General features: G+C 47.1%; 1 protein-coding gene across 5 annotated transcripts in view; it reads right to left on the bottom strand.

Moving 5' to 3' along the window:
* Positions 1-20,981, bottom strand: part of LOC146796486 (acyl-coenzyme A synthetase ACSM3, mitochondrial-like) — a 411,246-nt gene that overhangs the window by 206,849 nt on the left and 183,416 nt on the right. For all 5 annotated transcript variants that reach the window (XM_085629088.1, XM_085629091.1, XM_085629092.1 and 2 more), the window contains exons 5-6: positions 20,535-20,678; positions 16,703-16,859 (exon numbers count right to left, since the gene is read on the bottom strand). In XM_085629088.1, coding sequence (XP_085485214.1) covers positions 16,703-16,859; positions 20,535-20,678 — 301 coding nt within the window. The remainder of the gene's footprint in view (positions 1-16,702; positions 16,860-20,534; positions 20,679-20,981) is intronic.

The following is a 20,981-nucleotide window of genomic DNA, read 5'->3' as shown; positions in this document are numbered from 1 at the left end:
CATGATGTTGATGGTGTTCCTGTAGATGATGCCGATTCCTCCTCCGGTTTGGTTGACGCGGTCCTTCCTGGTGATCTTGTAGCCATCCGGGATGGGTATGGCGATGTCGGGGGCCGAGGAGGCGTTCATCCAGGTTTCCGTGAGGAAGGCGACGTCAGGTGCTGTTGTGTCGAGGAGGTCCCAGAGTTCGACGGCGTGCTTGTGGACGGAGCGTGTGTTGAGGAGGATGCATTTGAGGTGGTTGTTGTTGTTGCTTGGTCCGGCGGGAGGGGGGCAGGTTCGGAGGCAGGTGAATTTGCAGGCTTGACAGGTGAATGGTTCGTGGGTGCGCTTCGGGGTGGCTCGGTGGCAGGCATGTGGTCGTCCGGTGTTGAGGGCGGCGGAGTTGTATCTCAGTCGAGGTTTCTGGCTCCGGCGGGGGCCAGGAGTTCTGGCGCTGGGCGTGGTCTGGCGGACGGGCGCAGACGGGCTTGCCTTTGGCGTGCCTTTGGCACGCCAGCGGCGTGCCCGCTGCACGCGGCCGCTATGCGGCCGCTGCGCGGCCTCCATATGAGGGGGAGAGGGAGGCGCAGCTGGGAGGCGGGAGCGGGCAGCGAATGGGAGACAAGGGGGCGGGGCCGCAGGGACGCAGCGGCGGGAAAAGAAAAACGGCGGGGTCAACGAGGCAAGGGGACTGCAAAGTAAGGGGGCTCAATGGGGGGAGGACGAACACACAGGGGTATAGAAGGCACAATGGCACAGGGGTACAATCGCACAGAAACAACCAGGAGTAAACAAACAGAGGCAAAGACAATCACGCAAAAACAACCAGGAGTAAACAAACAGAGGCAAAGACAAGGCAGCACAGTACTTAACCTGGAGGCAGGCGGCTTAATACGGGCGCAGTGGCAGCGGAACACCAGTCACACAGGGGGCTGCGTGGCGGTGAGGGGAGCGACCTGCCTGGTGATAGGGTCAAAGGTCGCTCTCTCTACCGCTGCGCGGCCTCCATATGAGGGGGAGAGGGAGGGAGGAGCAGCTGGGAGGCGGGAGCAGGGCGGCGAATGGTAGACAAGGGGGCAGGGACGCAGCGGCGGGAAAAGAAAAACGGCGGGGTCAACGAGGCAAGGGGACTGCAAAGTAAGGGGGCTCAATGGGGGGAGGACGAACACACAGGGGTATAGAAGGCAAAATGGCACAGGGGTACAATCGCACAGAAACAACCAGGAGTAAACAAACAGAGGCAAAGACAATCACGCAAAAACAACCAGGAGTAAACAAACAGAGGCAAAGACAAGGCAGCACAGTACTTAACCTGGAGGCAGGCGGCTTAATACGGGCGCAGTGGCAGCGGAACACCAGTCACACAGGGGGCTGCGTGGCGGTGAGGGGAGCGACCTGCCTGGTGATAGGGTCAAAGGTCGCTCTCTCTACCGCTGCGCGGCCTCCATATGAGGGGGAGAGGGAGGGAGGAGCAGCTGGGAGGCGGGAGCAGGGCGGCGAATGGTAGACAAGGGGGCAGGGACGCAGGGACGCAGCGGCGGGAAAAGAAAAACGGCGGGGTCACGGAGGCAAGGGGACAGCAAAGTAAGGGGGCTCAATGGGGGAGGACGAACACACAGGGGTACAGAAGGCAAAATGGCACAGGGGTACAATCGCGCAGAAGCAACCAGGAGTAAACAAACAGAGGCAAAGACAATCACGCAAAAACAACCAGGAGTAAACAAACAGAGGCAAAGACAAGGCAGTACAGTACTTAACCTGGAGGCAGGCGGCTTAATACGGGCGCAGTGGCAGCGGAACACCAGTCACACAGGGGACTGCGTGGCGGTGAAGGGAGCGACCTGCCTGGTGACATCACCTCCCACCTCGATTACGCGAACGTTCTGTATACGGGTCTGCTGCTTGGTCTGATCCATAGAGTTTAGATTATTCAAAATGCGGCAGCACAACTGGTCTGTGGGGTCCCGCTTCGACACCGCATCTCTCCTTACCTCAGGCAACTGCACTGGCTTCCGATAGCCAAATGGATTGAATTTACAGCCCTGACGTATGCCTTTCGAGCATACATAGGGAAGGGGCCTATCTACCTGAGGAGGAGACTCTGCCCTTATCAACAAGACAGACCTTTAAGGTCCAACCATAAACGCTTTCTCTCCATACCGCGCTTTTCGAAAGCAAGAATGGGAGGTAGAACATTTGAGGTGGGGACCACCAAATGTTGGAATTAACTCCCTCCCCATCTACGTATGATGCAGTCTGAAAAGGAGTTCAGAAAGGCCTTGAAAACCTGGCTTTTCAGTCAGAATATGTAGCATTGCGCTCTCCTCTACCTTGGTCACTGTCGGCTATAGTGCCGGGACACCCCATTTGGGGTAGCTGCGCGCTCTACAAATGCCTTTTATTATTATTATAAGGCTAGGGTGATTGCTGTCCCGCAGTCAGACCTAAGACGTAGGTAAGAGGGTTAGGGAGGCCAAATAGGATGGAGCTAGGGAGCCTTGTAATTTGTGTTTGATGTATGTTGTCAATATCATTTAGGATTGTGTCCCAATATGCCTGTATTTTCATGCATTGCCAAAGGATGTGTGTAAGTGTACCCTGTTGCCCACAATTGCGCCAGCACTGGTCTTTCCCCCCCGGGCTTCCAGCGCGCAGTTCTGGCTGGAGTATAGTACCAGTAGTGCGCAATTTTTAAAAACATCTCCTTTCCAGCCGTGCAGCAAGAAGAGGCCCTCGCTCTGTGGAAGATGCCCTGCCATTCTTTGGGTTAAACTCGTACTCAATCTCTGATTCCCATCTGCCCTGCGCCGGTGACTTGTCGCTCCCCTAGGGGTTTATTCAGGAATGCATATATGTCCGAAAGCAAATGTTTGTCCGAGGTGCAGGTTATGAACCACAATTCAAATTTAGTGAGAGGGCGACCTGCATGGGGTTGCATATGTTGTTTGGTAACCCAATGTCGTAATGCTAGGTATTGCCAATATGCCTCCTTAGGGAGACCGAAGCCTAAGACCAGTTGGGGGAAGTCCATAATCCCATTTTCGTCAAAGAGGTTCCGTATTCTTTTACAATTGGCTTCTTGCCGCTTAAGGTGGCTATTCCATTCCAAAGCTGGGGGGAATTCCAGGTTGCCTATAAAGGGCGTCAAGGGCGACACCTGGGTAGAGAGGCTACAAACCTCTTGTACCATGTCCCAAGCTCCCATGGTCACCTGCAACACCGATGAGATATATAACCCAGCTGGACGGCTTCTCTTAGGGAGCCAGGGCACTTTCCATATGTGCATGCCTGCAATTGTTCGGTCTATGAAGCACCGGTGCTTCTCAGATTCAAGTTTGTACCATTCTATCATGTAGCGAAGTTGCGCTGCCTGAAAATATTTCTCCAAGTTCGGAACCACAAGACCACCATCTGCTTGGCTTAAGTATGTCCGGCGTTTTGCCATGCACGCCTTCTTCCCCTTCCAAATAAAACTTTCCATTAGTCGTTGCATCTGAGCTAGCACGCGGGGTGGGGGGATCAATGGAAGTGTTTGCAGCACATATAGAATGCGGGTCAACAAGGTAATTTTAATGGCAGCCAACCTGCCCAACCATGACATTCTCTGCTTCTTCCAGTTAAGGATCTCCCGGTGTCCCGTCCAAGAGGGACGAATAGTTTACTTGAGACGTTTTCTCAAGTAAACTATTCGTCCCCCTTGGAGGATCAATGGACGTGTTTGCAGCACATATAGAATGTGGGGATCAATGGAAGTGTTTGCAGCACATATAGAATGCGGGGCAACAAGGTCATTTTGATGGCAGCGAACCTGCCCAACCATCACATTCTGTGCATCTTCCAGTTAAGGATCTTCGGGTGTGTCCCCTCCAAGAGGGACGAATAGTTTACTTGAGACGTTTTCTCAACTGTGGGAAAAATCTGCAGCCCTAGGTATGATACCCCCTAATGGGCCCAGGCGAATGGGAAGCAAGAGGTCAGTTGCTGTTGATCAGCTGCAGATAAAGTGATGCTGAGGGCAAGGGTCTTCTGAATATTAACTTTGAAGCCGGAGACTTTGCCGAACGCCTCCATTTCCTCCAGTAGGGGAGGCAGAGATTGCAATGGTCGCGTAAGAAAGACTACAACGTCATCTGCGTAGAGAGAAATCTTATGTTCTTTATCCCCCATCCTAATCCCGGTGACCGTGGGGCAGTGTAGGACTCGTTCTGAAAACGGCTCCATGTAAAGAGTGAAAAGTAAGGGTGACAGAGGGCACCCATGGTGCATACCTCTCGCAATTGTTACTGGTCGGGATACTATCCCATTCACTCTGATACAGGCTTTCGGGTCACTATAGATACAGTTTACCCAGCGTAAAAAGGGCTTGCCCACCCCAAATCTCTGTAAGACCTGACGTAGGTAGGGCCAGTGTACCCGGTCGAAAGTATCGACCGACAGGAATACCATAGGATGTTGAAGATGTTGGGTTTTATCCAATAGGTGACACAGACGTCTAGAGCCATCGCTACAGTTACATTCAGGTATAAAACCGGACTGGTCCGGATCTACCAAGCCCTGCATATGAGGGGCAAGGTGGTCAGCCAGTATACTAGTAAAAATCTTTAGGTCCACATTCAATAAGGAGATGGGGCTTTAGGATGCACATTCATGCGAATCTTTGCCGGGTTTAAGCATACCACAACTTCAGCCATAGTCATGGTGGGAGTTAAAGCACCCGTGTCGATGAAGGAATTAAAGAAGCGCGCAAGTATCGGAATGAGATACGAAGCAAAGACCTTATAAAAATCAATTGAGAATCCATCTTCGCCTGGGGCTTTCCCAGAGGCAAGACCCTGGATTGCTCGTGCGACTTCCTCCTGGCGAGTATCCGCCTTCAGAGTTTCCGCACCTATTGTGGAGAGTGGTGTTACCGGTGCTGATCTGACGTACGCTTCAACAGCAGCAGACATGCTCAAGTGTTCGGCCGAATAAAGTTGTGTATAGAATGCTTCAAATTCTGTGACAATGTCAGTAACAGCAGAGAGGATCACTCCCTTAGAATTCCGTATCCTGGTGGTACGACGTGAGTTTGCCAGGGATCTCAAGCGGTGTGCCAAAAGCCTACCGGCCTTGTTTCCCCCTTCATAATAGAGTTGCTTCGTGAGCAGGAGGGCATATTCCTCTCTGTCACAATCTAAGGTTTTCAGTTGCTTACGGGTGGCTTATAGCTGTCGACGGGGCTGGGTCGTTCCTGTGCGACGATGGACCCCCTCCAACTCCCTTACGCTTGTCTCCAGTTGTGCTCGTTTGTCTCTCCTCTCCCTATTCATCCCTGATGCGACTGCCAGAAAATGGCCCCTAGTGACTGCCTTTAGTGTATCCCAAACCATGGCAGCCGGAACTGTTCCATCATCGTTCAGTGCCAAATAAGACTTTATGGCTGCCCGTATCTTGGCTACCGTGGGTTTGTATGAGAGCATAGTATGGTTTAGGCACCAAGTCTTCCGACCTGGATTCCCTCCTGGCAGAGTTAGCTCGAGGGAGACTGGCGAGTGATCTGAGAAAGCAGCTGTGCCTATACTAACATCTTGCGTGTGGGTGGTGACCCTGGGAGATGTCCAAAATAGATCTATTCTGGCATAAGTGTGGTGAACCACCAAGAAAAATATGTAGTCCCGGGCAGTAGGATAGCGATGTCTCCAGGGGTCTGTCAGCCCCACCTCGTTCAGCCTCTGTAACATGGGGGCAGAGCGGGAGCCGGAGTGTCCTATTCATGCCCCCGATCTATCGAGTCGAGAGTCTGGGACGATATTGAAGTCACCCCCTAGATTATGTCTTCGTCTGGGGATTCAAGAATGGTACTCAGTGTGGTGCTGAGGTAACTTTCTTGTTGCTCATTTGGGCTGTATATGGATGTGACTGTGTATGTATAGGCTCCCATTAATATTCGTAATGCCAGTAATCTACCAGGTACTTCCGTGTGGACCCCTTGTACCACTCCGGGGAAATGGGTAGCTAGCAAGATGTCTACCCCTGCCGATTTCTTTGTTGTCAAGGAAAAATACTGTCTATCAAACCATTTAGAGTGGAGGCGCTTCCAATTTGCGCGCAGCAAGTGTGTCTCCTGCAATAAGCAGATGTCGCATTTGGTGTCTCTAAGCATCGTGAGGAGCGCGCTTCCCTTAACTGGTGTGTTTACGCCTCGAATATTAAGACTTACAAGTAGGATTCTAAGTGTTGCCATGTGGGTGAAGAGGAAATACAATGGAGCAAACATGGGGACCCACTAGAGGTGTATAGGTGTGTCTGTCCAACCATCCCCACTTCTGGGTTTGCCCTGACCCTGCCACATCATCCATGCATAGCCAAGTCTCCTTTGCCGCAATCCCTAACCGCAAGAAAGCAGTGTGGTCCCAAGGATCCATACCCAGCCCCTGGACTGAGACGATACAAAGTTACCAGGTTTCATTCGTCCTGCTTGGCAGCTTGGCAGCTTGGCATTGCATTTAGCGCTGTGTTCGAAGCGCACTTGTTTTTAATTACCCGTTTTTCCATTTATTTTATTTTTGTTTCTATTTGCCCCTGTTTTTAGTGGGGTAGCTGTCCCCTCACTTGCACATAATTGGTTTGCTCACCGCTGCTTAGCGGGCCCGGTTCTGAGGGTTTTGGGAGCTCAGCCTCGATCATTGTTTGGGCGCCATCTTGGGAGGGGTAGTGACGCTTTCCCAGCGCCATATTGAGCGTCCTAGTGGGGCGGTTCTCACCTCACCTGGCGGCCCTACTTAAACCAGTCCTCTGCGCGCAGCGGGATCGCGCAGCGGGTGCGCCCTCGCTGTGCCTGAGTCTTGCCAGAGTCCTGCCCGTCTGCACCCGTCAGCGTCTTGGAGGCGTCGGAGGGGTCGGCTTTGTAGGATTACGAGTGGTGCTATTAGGATGGTATGTTATTCGTCGTTGGAGCTGTGCTCCTTGCAAAAGGTATCGGGCGCTTGTCATACAGTTTTTCCTGGATGTTTTAGGGGTAAGAGGCATTGCCCGGCCTGTGGCTGGACACCAGGTAATGTCCCGACTATCCAACTGAATAGGGGAGTGGGCAATGTGAAGCACCTTTGCCTGCTTTTAAATACCAGATCTGTGCCCAAACATGCTCAGGAGATCTTTGATCTCATTGTTACGGAAAAACCTCTTTGTCTGATGTTGACAGAGACATGGTTTGGGGATCTGTCCAATCCCGATATCGCCACAGCAATTCCTCCTGATTATAATATTTTCAGGCAAGATAGGTTGGAGGGGAGGGGTGGAGGTGTGGCACTTGTAGTGAATAAACTTGCCGCCTGTTCCATTATCCCTATGGATGCTATTACAGGTTCGGAATCCCTCGCCTTCTCTATCGTACTGGCCGCCCATCAAGCTCTTAAAGGGCTGTTGGTCTATAGACCGCCTGGACAAGCTAGATCCTTCTTCGAGGAGCTGCAGTCAGCTATTTCGATGCTGGCCTTAAGAGCGGAGCATTGTGTGTTGGCTGGAGATTTCAACTTTCATATCGATGAGGGAGAGGACCCTGAGGCGATTAAATTGATCGATATTACGGCCCCCCTTGGCCTTGTCCCTTACCTCTCCGGTCCAACACACGATAGGGGCCACACCCTGGATCAGGTCTTTTCGACGCTCCCCTTAGAGGGGCTAGAACTTCTACCGGTGCTCTGGTCTGATCACAGATTGGCCAAATTTTATGTGCCAGGCTCGGAGAAACCTCCTAGTACCATCTTTAGACAGCAGGGACTAGGATCGAGGGCATTCCATCGGGTAACCCCAGAGATGCTAGCTCAGGCTTCTCTTGATCATCCCTGCCCCCTTTCGGGCGACTTGGAACGGGACCTGGAGTCTCTGCAGGCGTGGCTGACGGACAGGCTAGATGATCTAGCCCCTGTGAGGACACCCCGAGCAATATCGAAGCGGGTTTCTGCCCCTTGGTTTACGGAAGCACTGTCAGCTTCTCGCCGGCAGTGCAAGGTGGCTGAGAGGGCGTGGCGCTCACATTATGACCCGGCGGCCAGGTTGGTTTATAGGACCGCGATTAAAACATATCATCGCGATATCCTCCTTGAGAAAAAGGGTTATTTTGCCAGGAGGATAGAGGCTGCCTCCAATTCCTGTAAGGAGATTTTCACCATTGTGAGGGAGTTTACGACTCCACGGTCTAATTTAACCCAGGCTGCGCCCACCGAGTCGTGGGTTTCTGCTCTTGCCAACTTCTTCACGGCTAAGATAAAGTTGATTCAGGACTCCTTTCCCTCAAGGATGGTGGAAGCGTGCCCCAGCTTCATGGACGGGCCAGTTCCATCGGCTCCCGTGGAGTCCATCTTGGCCGATTTTCCGCCTATTTCAGCTGCGTCGTCATTGGCATTGATGGTCAATCTTAAATCTGGGTCGCCTCTTGACCCATGCCCTGCCAAATTTTTGGCGAAAATGGCGGCGGTGGTAAATCCTTTGGCAAATCCACTCTTGAATCTCTCTCTGAGTGAGGGGGTGGTCCCGCAGGCTTGGAAGAAGGCGATGGTGATCCCCCTCCTCAAGAAGCCTGGCCTAGACCCTGAGGCGTTGGCCAATTATAGGCCAATCTCTCTCCTTCCTGCGCTGGCTAAAATTGTGGAGAAGCACGTGCATACCGTGCTCTCTGGCTTTTTGGAAACCAACGATCTGCTTCATCCCACTCAATCTGGCTTCCGCCCCAATTTAAGCACCGAGACGGCGCTTTTGGAGGTGTCTGAAGCCATTAAGGAGGTACTGGATTCAGGAGGTAAAGCTATGCTTGTCATGCTTGATTTGTCGGCGGCCTTGGACACCGTCCCCCACGAGGGTCTCCTCGTCAGACTTCATGAGATCGGTCTGAGGGGGACGGTGCTCAGCTGGTTTAGATCATTCTTAGCGGGCCGTCGACAAACGGTCTGGGCCTCCTCAAGCTCTGCCGTGATGCCGCCTTTGGGAGTCGGAGTCCCGCAGGGCTCGGTGCTGAGTCCGACTCTTTTTAACATCTTTATGACTCCATTGGCTGCACTGGCGGAGTCCTTGGGGGCCCAGATCGTATCCTATGCCGATGATACCCAGCTCCTCTTTACGTGTGGGAAAGGAGAGGAGTTTGATGGAGAGAGTATTCGTGAGTGCCTTGGGGCTGTTTTCAAATGGTTCCAGCTGAACAGCCTCAAATGCAACTCAGATAAGTCTGAGGTACTCTTTTTCGGTTGTACCTCTGATCCTGATTGGCAGGAATGGTGGCCGATTAATATGTTTCCTCCTGCACATTCCTCCCAGCAGGCAAAAAATCTGGGAATTAAGATCGACAATGTTCTGACGTTGAGATCTCAGATCCTCGGTCTTATGGGAACATGTTTCGGCCTCCTGAAGATGCTCCGGAAGTTTCTTCCTTTGCTTTCAGAAGAGCACAGGAGGATCACTGTGCAGGCCTTAATTGGCTCCAGATTGGACTATTCTAACGTCCTATATCTGGGCCTACCGGAGTATCTACTACAGCGCCTTCAGGTGGTGCAGAATTCGGCCGCTCGGGCTATCTTCGGCCTTCATAGGCGAGCCAGAGTGTCTGGCCTTTTGCAGTTGCTTCATTGGCTGCCTATCCGGAAGCGGATAGTCTTCAAGGCGTTGACGCTGGCTCATAAGGCTCTTTATGCCTCGGGCGCGAAATATCTGCAACGGAGGCTTACCTTTTATCGCCCGGCCCGATCTCTGCGATCCGAATCTCTCTTCCTTGTGGTGGTCCCTCGAGTAAAGAGGGCCCGCGTAGGGGGCCGCTCCTTCAAGCTGAAGGCATCGCAGCTTTGGAATGCTTTGCCATTGGCTTTACGTAGCACTTCTAATTTGCTGACCTTTAGGAAGGGCCTTAAAACTTGGCTCTTTGCCCCTTAGCATGTTCCCTCCTTAGTTTTGTTGTTTTTTCTTTTATCCCACTGTTTTATGTTTTTACGCTTACAAGCTGCCAATAAAAAAAAGCGCCGGGACACTCCAATGGAGTAGCCGTGCTCTATAGAAATCAAAAATAACATAACAAAATAACATAACATAACAAAGTGGCCAACCAAGCCGTTCAGGTGTGCATCGTGTTTATTGCTTGGGAGTGGTTTATTGCCCACGGTCTTGCCACCTTATCCCTCGTGATCGAATATCCACCCCTCCAGCGCTCCAAGGTGCCCGTGGATCTCCCTACCCGTGATAAAGAAAATCCCAGACATCGATAGGAAAGAACAGAAGGGAAGAAGAGTAGAGAAAGAAACAAGCAAAGAGGATAGAGAGAGCTAGAGGTTGCCTGCAACATGGCGAGGTTCGCACTAACGTGCTTGGGTCTTTATGGTCGATCGTCGGACATCTCTTCAAATGGGTTGAGCCCGCTCACCAAAGCCAGATGTGTCCATCCCAGGACTCCGCTATTCTTTTACCATTACCACGAGGCAGAATCAACAGCTTTTACCAGATCAGACATTAGAAGATTAGAAGATTCTACAGGTTCATCTTGGCTTTGTAACTGACGCAAGAGGGCTTTTCTCTCTTTTTGACATTCTAGCTCTGAGGGTTTGGTAGGCTTCTGTCTTCTGCCCCGCGTCTCTGAGGTGGCTTCATCTTCTCCCGTGATCCATTAGCAGCATCTTCATCGAGGGCGAGACCCAGAACCTCCTGCGCTTCCCCGAGAGATCTTACCGAGCGTAGCTCCTTGTTCCAGACAAAGGAGAGTCTGAGTGGGTGGCCCCAGCGGGATCTAATTCCTTTGTCGTGCAGGAAGGTCATGGTAGGCTTCAGGGCTTTCCGTTGTTGTAGGGTGAGTGGGGAAAGATCCTGGTACACTCCAACCTGCAGCCCCTCAAAAGCGATAGTTGCCTTATCTTGTGTTGCGCTCATAATAATCTCTTTCTGCTGGTAGGAGTGAAGGCAAGTGAGAATGTACTGTTGCTGCCCAGGATTATTGACCGGTCTCCCTGCGCGGTGAGTGCGGTCCAGAATTATTTCCTTGGCGCCGAGTTCTGGAGCTGCATGTCGGAAGAACCTGATCACCCACTCCTCCAATTTCCATCCATCTGCCTGTTGAGGACACCTTTGATGCGGATATTAGACCTCTGAGAACGGTTTTCGAGATCTTCCAGGCACAGGTAAAGTTCATTGTTGTGGTCTCTAAGTTCCAGGAGCTCTCGGGTTTGTTCGGTGAGGTCTTCCTCCCTGCGGTCGACATTCTGCTCAAGCCTGTCAACACGATCCCCCAACTCCTGTATCTAGGTTCTGATGTGTTTGATGTTGGAGGTGACATCCTGTAGCAAGCCCACGATATCTTCTCTCAGAGTTCTGAATAATTATTCTAGAAATCCACAGGTGACCGGCTCCTCTGAAGCGTCTTTTTTAGTCCTGTGTGTGGTCATCTCTGCCTGAGGGGAACCTAGAGCACATAGAGCGTGTGTGCCGCTTGCAGTATATGGTTACACCCCCAGGGAGGCACGAATGACAGTCACAGATCAAGCTCTTACTTGTGCGTCGTTTGCATGCTCGTCTGAGGGACACAAGGTGCAGACTCCTAGGATTCTTGACGTAGAGCCTACCCAGTGGACTACTGGGGCAGCCGAGAGCGCAGCTCAAAGCAAGCCCCCCTGGGACACTTCTCCACGAATAAGAGCAGTTACTCCGCCGCCATCTTGGCCATGCCCTCCTGTATTTAGTTTTCAGTTAGAACCTACATCATTCCCTGGAAAATCAATACGTTCTACCCAAGTTAATCAGCATAACGCCCTGGGTGGAATAATATGAATTAAAACTATTAACACATGGTCTGGGATTTCTCTGGTTTAGATATGTACTGGGGAGAGATTACTCAAAAAAGCCACAGACAGACAAGTGGGTCGGACACAGGAGACCAGGTTACTGGCTCTCTTTTCACAGACTTGAAACAAGAAAGCCACTAGCAGATTTAACAAACTTTCCCTCATGCCTGTGATGCAGCAAACCTCAATGAGTTGAAACATGATGGGTGGGACTAGCGTAGCCAAGTGGAGATCAGAATTACAAAAATGGGCTGCATACAAGGGCACATAGGTGCACATGGAGGCCAAATGAGGGATGAGAAATCCTCAAGTTCCCTGGTTGTGGGGCACTATACCTTTGGTCTTTGTGGGCAGTGAAGTAGAAAAAACTAGGGAATGCTGGATATTTAGGCTGTCAATACCAGCAATGCTATCACATGAGACCAAATTGGATACACTGGTTAAAAAAATGAAAAAAGTGTCCACTTTGAGAAGGAAAAGGCTTTGTGATGAGGTCAACTAAGTCCTCGAAGGAGACCTAGATTTCGAAGTTTGTCTCCTGTTGGTGCAAGGTCATGATTAGCTTTGCTTCTTCATGCCAGGTGGACTTTTAGTATTACCCACTGATATGCTCAATATCTTCAAATTTCATAAATGATTCTGCAACTATTGGTTTGAATCTTCCTCTTCAATCTAACTCAGAGCTGGTAATGTGAAGACATAATTGGCTTGTGATTTTGTCATAGGCTATTTTAATTTGACAATTGACTTGAGGCAGTCTTACCTAATCTTAGCATCCTAAGCACCCACTCCAAACGCTTAGAAATAGGCTTGTTCTGTGAAATATTTAAATGCTTATCTTAATATCATTGCAACTATAGAATGATGTATGTATTGCGTCACAAACTGTCAAAATAAGATTTATTAACCGTTACTGGGGATAAAATTCTGAGGTATTCTGCAGGAATCCCCAATCGGGATTACAGATTGTGAGGAAAAAACCCATTAGTTAATTTCCCCAGATAACATGGGTATACTGTGGTAATGGGTGGCCAAAACCCACCTTCTGCATGGTATGCCTTGCTCTGAGCAGGAAAACTTCAAATAGAAAGGAACTGCCACACCCGCTAAATAGTGAACCTTGTGATATTAGTATGTATCGGGTGCAATACTTACTTACCAACATCCGAGGACTTATAATAAGCCTCTAAATGTCTTTAACAAAACTTCCACCAAACAGCATAACTCGGACACCAGCTACCTTCATTGGATCTATTTTTACTAAGACTTCTGTATACATTGATTTCAATCTTATCTATTTAAGACAAACTAGGTATTAAATATTTGAAGTGTTTTAATTGAATCTTTACTGGATTACAGGCTTTGATTTGACCCAGCAGAAACCTGTGTCTAGCTACCTTGTTCACAACCTTGATGAGATTTTGCATTTTGTTCTCAGTTCACAGGCCCTTCATATTAGCCCACAAAATCTACTGGCCAACTATGTTAAAGACACCCCAGAAATCCACAAAGAAATTGAATAATACTGAAATGTGCTCACCTAAGGCCGGAACATAGTGCGATCAGGGAGAATGATCACCTCACTGCCTCATTGCTATAATTCCTGAGGGATTCATCTTCCAAATATATATAACTTTATATAAAGCAGCAATATTAATTTACAAATTGCTGGGTCCTCTATATTTCCCTGTTATGTATGGTCTGAGACTTGCCAATAACAGGAATGGCTATTGTTACAGCAAAAAGGAGTTGGGGAGAGGAGTTTGCCTAACGGCTAGGGCGGTCGACCTCCAGTCTGGGGAACTGGGTTTGAGTTTCGGCAATGATGCTGAACATCCTGTGATTCTGGGCAAATCACTTAATCTCCCCGTACCTAACAAAAAAAATGTTATGTAATGCTATGTAAATCGCTCTGATACCCGATACCTTCGGGTCAAGTTTGCGCTATATAAAACTCCGTAAAAAATATGGTGGCACCACCATAGATATTGTGGTACTAATATTCTGGTCCATCATGGGTCTTCTCTCAACATATCATTTGTTACATGACCTAGCTCAGGGGCATGCCTGCTATGAAGTCCCTCAATTAATACGTTATAATTGCTAAACAAAATGTTCTCTAACATCAATAAGCCAATGCTAGTAGTATTTTTCACACCACCACAAAGATTGGGAATGCCTTCTATAATTGATCAAAATAGACTACTATTAAGGCTCTGTCATATATAATCTGAAATGTAATCAGCATTGTTACCACCTCTTTACACACACACAAACATTTTGAGTGTGTGTGTGTATCTCATTATTGAATTGGACATTCGATGGCCTAACTAGCATTTTTCTTTAGAGTTATTTTTCTTGTTATTAGTATATTTTCAATATAGTATATCGATTTTATTTGAGTGTATATACCAACAGGCCACTTTCTCAACAATAATTTTTATTTCTTTGTTCACAATAACATATTCTGTCAGACAATTTGAATTAAAACAGGTTTACGTTCTCCCCACTGGTTCTAGGACCATAATCATCTTTCTTTTACTCACAAACTATTATTCCTGCTGCTATAGACTCAATCAAAAAGTCATTAGCCTCAATATATTTTTGATATGATTCATTTTGAGGGAGCTCATATAAAGCACGAAAAAGTATTGAGGAAATTATACAACTTCAAATTTTAAAATATTGCAGAAATGTAAACATAAAATAATGATTATATATCCTTGTCTAACCCCTAGAAAATAAAGTGCGCATATGTATAAGAGGAAGTCATGGAGCCAAATTAAATAGCCGGCCAGATCAGGTGATTAAATATTCAGCATCACTGGTATTCTGGTATACCTGTTTCAGTACAAAATGTAGAACTGATGAGCAGTAACATGGTCAAAGCAGTAAAGGCTAGATCTACCTGCCAGTCACCGCTGGTTCTCTCCAGCCAGGCATTCATTTTGTTCAGACTTGGGGGCATATTTACAAGGCGGCAATATAAAATTATCGCCGCTTTTGCGGCCGTTTTCGGCCAAAAAGCGGCGTTAATTTTATCGCCTAATTAGCAAGGTCACGCTTACGCGTGAAACCTTGCATTAGCGCACCTATTCTTAACGCCCAGCTTGCATCTCTAATGAGATGCAAAGTGGCCGTTCCTGACCTGACCTGACATGACAGGAGAAATGTCGCTAAGTGACATTTCTCCTATCATCAAGCCCCACGCTATGAAGCATAGCGGCAGGAAAAGTAGCGATAACCCCTGTTATCGCTACTTTCCTTACACCTGCTTCAGGACTGACTTAGCCATGATATCCTATGGAAGGTGGATATCATGGCTAAGTTTGTGAGTCCCCATCAACAAGCTAACGCCACTTTTCGTGAGATTATCGCTGGATTTCCAGTGATAATCTCTTGTTAGGCAGTTAGCGCTAGGATTTTTATCACTTTTGAGATAAGCGTTGCTAATAGCACGCTATCTCAGCGATAAAAATCCACACTAGCCGGCGATAATTATCCTAGCACTAAGTGCGCTTAGGGAAAAATTATCGCTGGTTGTTGCTGATATGCCCCTTGGTTGTCTCAGTACATGTCATCACAGGGGCATAGATATTCACGTGAAAGCACAGTGGTGGTACTGTTGACTAGCTTTCAAGCAGATATTTAGATCCCATTCATGCTGAAGAGTAGTTTAAAGAAAAATACAGACGTTTATGGTTTAAAAAAACAGGTACAATGCACTGTGTGAATTCCTGGAAGAGGATCTTGATTGAAAAGCAAGCAGTCTGTGACATTACAGCCTCTATTCATTATGTAAGACACCAGCATGTTTGCTATTATATCAAGACCATGTTTCCTTGATAACAAGTTAAGCTTCTAGATTATTTAGCCATAATAAACTCTTGAGGAAAATGTGAATATGGTAGTTTGTAAACAGTTGGGTACAAATATCACTAATCAGATTAAGTCGGAGAATATAAAATTGAGAGTAAGGGCCATATGTAGGTAGGTTCACATTTACTGACTCATAAATACCGAATTTTACCGATTCGGTATTTATGAATCGGTAAATGTGATGTAGGTAATCAATCAGTAATATTTACCGATTCGGAAAGGGTCGGTAATTTAGAATCGGTATTTACCGATTCGGTAATGATGCATACCTTCCCATTGATTCCTATGGGCCAGGAGGCCCATAGGAATCAATGGGAAGCCAGTTACCATTACCGAATCGGTAAATACCGATTCGGTAATGGGGGGAGCACATTCAAGGGTGGCAGGGTGGCACATTGACACCCTGTTGCACCCCTGATTCCTGCATGTGTGCACATGTGGCGGACATACATGCCCTAAGGGCATGTATGTCTGCCACATGGCACTGTTATTTCAGCAAAATATTGCTTTGTGCAATGTATTCGGTATTTAGCACCAACCTACATTTGGTGCTAAATACCGAATTCTTTTTCCTAGACATCACTCATTTGAGTGTTACCTACATATCATTTCAGGATTCGGTATTTACCGAATCGGTAAAATTACCGATTCGGTAATTTTACTGATTCGGTAAATTACCGAATCCTGAAATATGCCCCCTACATAGCAAAAGCCAAAATACCGGTCGGTAACAGGATATTTACCGAAAATCGTCTGTTACCGACCGGTATTTGGCTTCCTACATATGGCCCTTAGCCTCATCTCCAGATAGCATATTACACTCAAGAAAATTCAGATGTATATCTGCATTTTTCAATTGGCTGGTCAGTTTCTTCTCCTTATGATGCTGTAATCTCATACTTTGTGTGATATTGCTTTTTGCTGCTTTACAGCATTTGCATCAAGCAATTTGTACTCATTTAACATAAATTATGTTACGTCTGTTTTGCCACAAACAGCATTGTTCAAACGCCTGTTTTTCATAATTCACACTTTTCTATATTTCTCCTTACATTTAGGAGTGTTGGTCCATCAAAATGTGGCATTCTGTGTACAAAGACACATGATCCTTGAATCCAAGGTGAAAATACATTACTCCAAGCGCTTTTTGCCCAGCCTGTGTCTGACAAAGTCCACAAAACGTCTGAAGGAGTCAAATCCAACCAGTACCTGTTAAGAGACCGAGAAAGAAACAAGGCAGTTAATAAAAACACCAATCAGGAATTATTAAACACATTGAAATTCATAGCGAGAGGTCAACACTTTTTAAATGAGCGTAGCTGGGGACAGGATAAGGTGGCAGGATAGATTCCCTAATCTTTCGAGCACCAAAACAGCTTTATTAACTAACACAATAACTGGACTTTAGCAGTTATAGTTATGTGACATAACTAGAACTCGTGCCCTAAAGTGACTATGACTCACACGCTCGTCCTGCACAGTATTGTTATCAACATTGTAATTGCAGATGTCATTAGGGATGTTATTAATGCAGTCGTTGAACATGTCATGAGTGATGTAATATTTAAGGGTAAACACAGCACATGGCGAGAGCTCGAGTTACTTTAGGGCAGGAGTTTTAGTTACTTCACGTAACTAACTTCTGAATTTCAGTAGTTTTGTTAGTTTAAAACGTTTAGCTTTAACTGGTATTTTTACCTTGACCTTTGTTTTTTGCAGTGAATTTCTAAAGTTTTCTAACGAACAGTAAGATATTATTACAACATCTATCTATAACATCACTTTAGCATTTGTTATTTTTTCAGTGAATGACTGAGTTTTTTTCTTAACATAAAGTAAAAATGTAAAGGCTGTCATTTTAAGTAAGGCAAACGTACTGGTTTTCTCAAAGGGCCAGAGCATCAGAATATGAAAAGGCTGGCCTATTGGCTTGAGCTAAGATTCAGCACATCAACCTATAAAGCAGAGCTATTGGCTTTGTCAAGAAAACACCAACATAATTTATCAATACCTATAATACAATGTCTTTCCATGCACATATATAGCAATGATAAATAATTACTCTCTTAAAATAAAGCATTTTTATTAAATGTAGCCAATGGACCAACCACAAGGGGTCCATGCACTCCAGCGGAAGAGCATACAGCTTCAACCTTGAGTGCTTTAAAAAAGAAATGGTAAGCTCTCCTGGGGTCATGTATTCAATGACCAAGAAGAGTGTCAAGCATTTAGTGACCAATGAGACTTACTGCAACGTATTTTGAAAAGTTCCTAGGGGGATGTTGCACTCTCTGCAACCACCCCCCCCCCCCCAACATTTAAAAATGTTTTGTTGTGCCCCTGCCCGTTCTAGTGGCACCACAAGGATGTACATATATATGAAAATAGCCCTTGCAGGGCATTATGGGGGCTCATTGCCAGGAGCAGTAAACATGAAATAAGTAGCTGTTGTGCCCATTTCTTATTCAAGTCTGTGTTTCACTTTAAAAATTGTATTTTATGTTTTTAGGTGCCCCGGTCACATCTGGGGCACCCAAGAACTAATCCATAGGTTGTGACAAGGGGTGGGGGTCGGGGCAAGGCCTCCGCAGCCCCGTTAAAACCCCCGCTCAGCAGTGAGCAGGACCTTTTCTTTTTGTTTTAAGGGTTCCCGGTCCCACCCAGGGCACCCAACAATATGAAATAGTTGGGGGCCACTGGCTCCCCGGGACACAGGCTTTCTTCAGGCTCCTAGGGAGGGGGTCTCTAGGGCAGTTGAATGGCTCGGAGAGGGAGGCCCCAGGTACCAGCTCCCAATTAAAAAGACATCAGCCATGGGGGCTGGGGTCCCAGGATCATTGAAAAGGCTTGGGGAGGGGGCCTGCATGCCCCCCCCCATAAAAATGTACTTGGGGTACCCAGGGCCTAAAACATGGCTTGAGAAGGGGCTGCGTGACCCCTTACCCATACAATTAACTATGCATCGACCCCCGTAGCCTGCCCCAGGGGGGTTTTATTTGAAAAAAGCAGAAGCCTGACGTTTTTTCTGTTCCTTTCAATTTTACTGCAGATCCTTCGCCTATCCATGGTACCGCTAAACAAGGTCACGATATCCTTACCCTGCCTCTCTATATGTATTTTGTCAGGACAGGAGACAGAGTCCCAGATTCCTAAAATCTTTGTTGATGTTGTGGCAACAAATCAGATCTTATCTTTGGATCCGTCCGATCCGTGGATCCTCCTTAGCGTGAAATATACATACATTTTTAAACTTTGTTACTCCAGATCACAAAAAGCAAGTTTTGTGGATCAAGATCAGGCTTTCTGTCAAATCTGGTGTAATTCCAGCTCTTTTTGCGGTATCACTGTTCAATTTTCCATAGGAAAGCGTGTTTTGGGACCCCCTCCCCTTATTCATGAATAATGGACCACCCCAAAACTTTCCAGGAAGAAGCTTAGGTGCATGAGACTTTTTTTTTCAATTTATAGTTATGCATAGAAAATAATATACACCATGACAGTGAAAATAAATGTGGCTCAATAACTTGTTTTGAGCAACTGCCTTAATAAACACTAATTCACACATTTATTAGTAAGGTGCAAAGGTAAAACTTTATTACCAAACGTACAGCAAAATTGAAATGAGAAAATCACCTTTTACTGCCTCACAAATTGCATGTAAGAATTACTTTACACAGGGAACAATCCTCCTAACAGTCACAAGTTCTCTTCAATGGGATTTTATCATACTGCTCAAATTTAACCCCTTGCATCTTAGTTTTGGTGAAATACCTTTACTTAAAACAAATATACATGACAAATACTGTGGAATGAACCATGGCTGCTGACGTGCAAAGTATATGTTGTTTATTACCAGTGCTGAGGGAGGGGAGGGTCATCATGACTCACTCAAGGTGTTGCCTCTATGAGTCATGGCCCGTCTCCACACTCATAAGGGAAGACCTGACTTGGCAGTTCAGGGTGGACTGTTCCCATGAAGCACAGGGCCAAGACTGATTTGCATATAGCTGGGTCTGAACTGGGGTGGCGAAGTGAGCAAAGAACGATGATGGATTCAACCAAGATCTGTGACTGGGGGTGAGTGTCTTCAGCGCTCTGTCCATCATCACCTTGTGTTTGCTTAGTTCACCCTAAATTGGCAGGGTGTGCCCAGGAATGGGTCCCTTACTCACTTTGCCACTGGATTCAAGATAGCCTGGCTGATGAGAGGTGTTACTGGTCAGAGGCTTTCCGACCGACATGGTAAGTTTACACTCCGACTGCCAAATTACAATGTCGACGGTCAGAGTGTAAACCGCCCAGGAACCGCTCATAATCCCTTAAGGATGGCGTCTCCACCGTCAGGATTATGATGTCAGTTTCCGACAGCCTTTCCATATCTGCCTTTCGACAAGAAAAGGCTGTCGGAAAGTGACTTTGGGGGCCCCTAGCAGGGCCTCCTTCTCCCCTGCACTCCGGTTATGGCCATAGGGGCACCTATGGTGCCCCCCTTCACACCCCTGCACCGTATGGCAGGCACCGTGAGGCGCAGGCCGCACGATACAGGGATGTGCAAAATCTTCCATTGTACAATGGGAGCTTGTGCTTGGGGCGGTTTCAGACCACCGCAAAAGGACCCATTGTAAAACGGAAGTTTGCGACCGCACCACGTGCGGTCGTATCCTAATTGCAGTGTAGGGGACCGCTGACCAGAGGTCGGTCGATTCCGCATCTGCGGCGATGTCGGTCAGAGGCAAATTCGACCAACATCGTAATCAGGCTCTTAGTTGTATTAATTCAATGATGCTAGAAATATATTTGTTAAATACTGATAGGGCAGGAAATAGTGCTGACTGTTTAATCACAAGATTATCAAGCGATGTCAATTAAAGTCCTGTTGCTTACCTTCCAGTGACGACATGTCCAATCGCATAGCTGCAATGAGTATGTTGAGCCATTTTTGGCAAGCCAGTTGTCCCACTTGTAAAGAAGATGGTCATCGGATCCTCACTTTTTGTCTTGACGCAGGCGTGGTCCTCATGTGCAGCTCTGCAAAAATGAAGCAGAATAAAAAATAAAAAAAAAGGTTTTTCTTTAACTTAAATTGAGCATCTGTGCACTTTCCGTTCTGGATATTTGGAATTAGTTGAGCCTCAATTATATGAAAAATATTATCGCTCTAAAAATAGCTGGACTTAGTAATGATAAGCGAATCTATTAATCACCTGGGATTAATCAAAGAAATGAGAATGAAGTATCTCTAAGCATCTAGCCTAAATTAAATGTGTCCCTGGATGTATTGCAAATGTATATATAAATAAATAATTAGTATATTCTTGGTAAAGGAATATT

This window comes from Triturus cristatus, chromosome 10 (assembly GCF_964204655.1).
Source record: "Triturus cristatus chromosome 10, aTriCri1.1, whole genome shotgun sequence".
Lineage (NCBI taxonomy): Eukaryota > Metazoa > Chordata > Amphibia > Caudata > Salamandridae > Triturus > Triturus cristatus.
The sequence above is the reverse complement of the archived record's forward strand: the minus strand, read 5'-3'. Positions and strand labels throughout refer to the sequence as shown.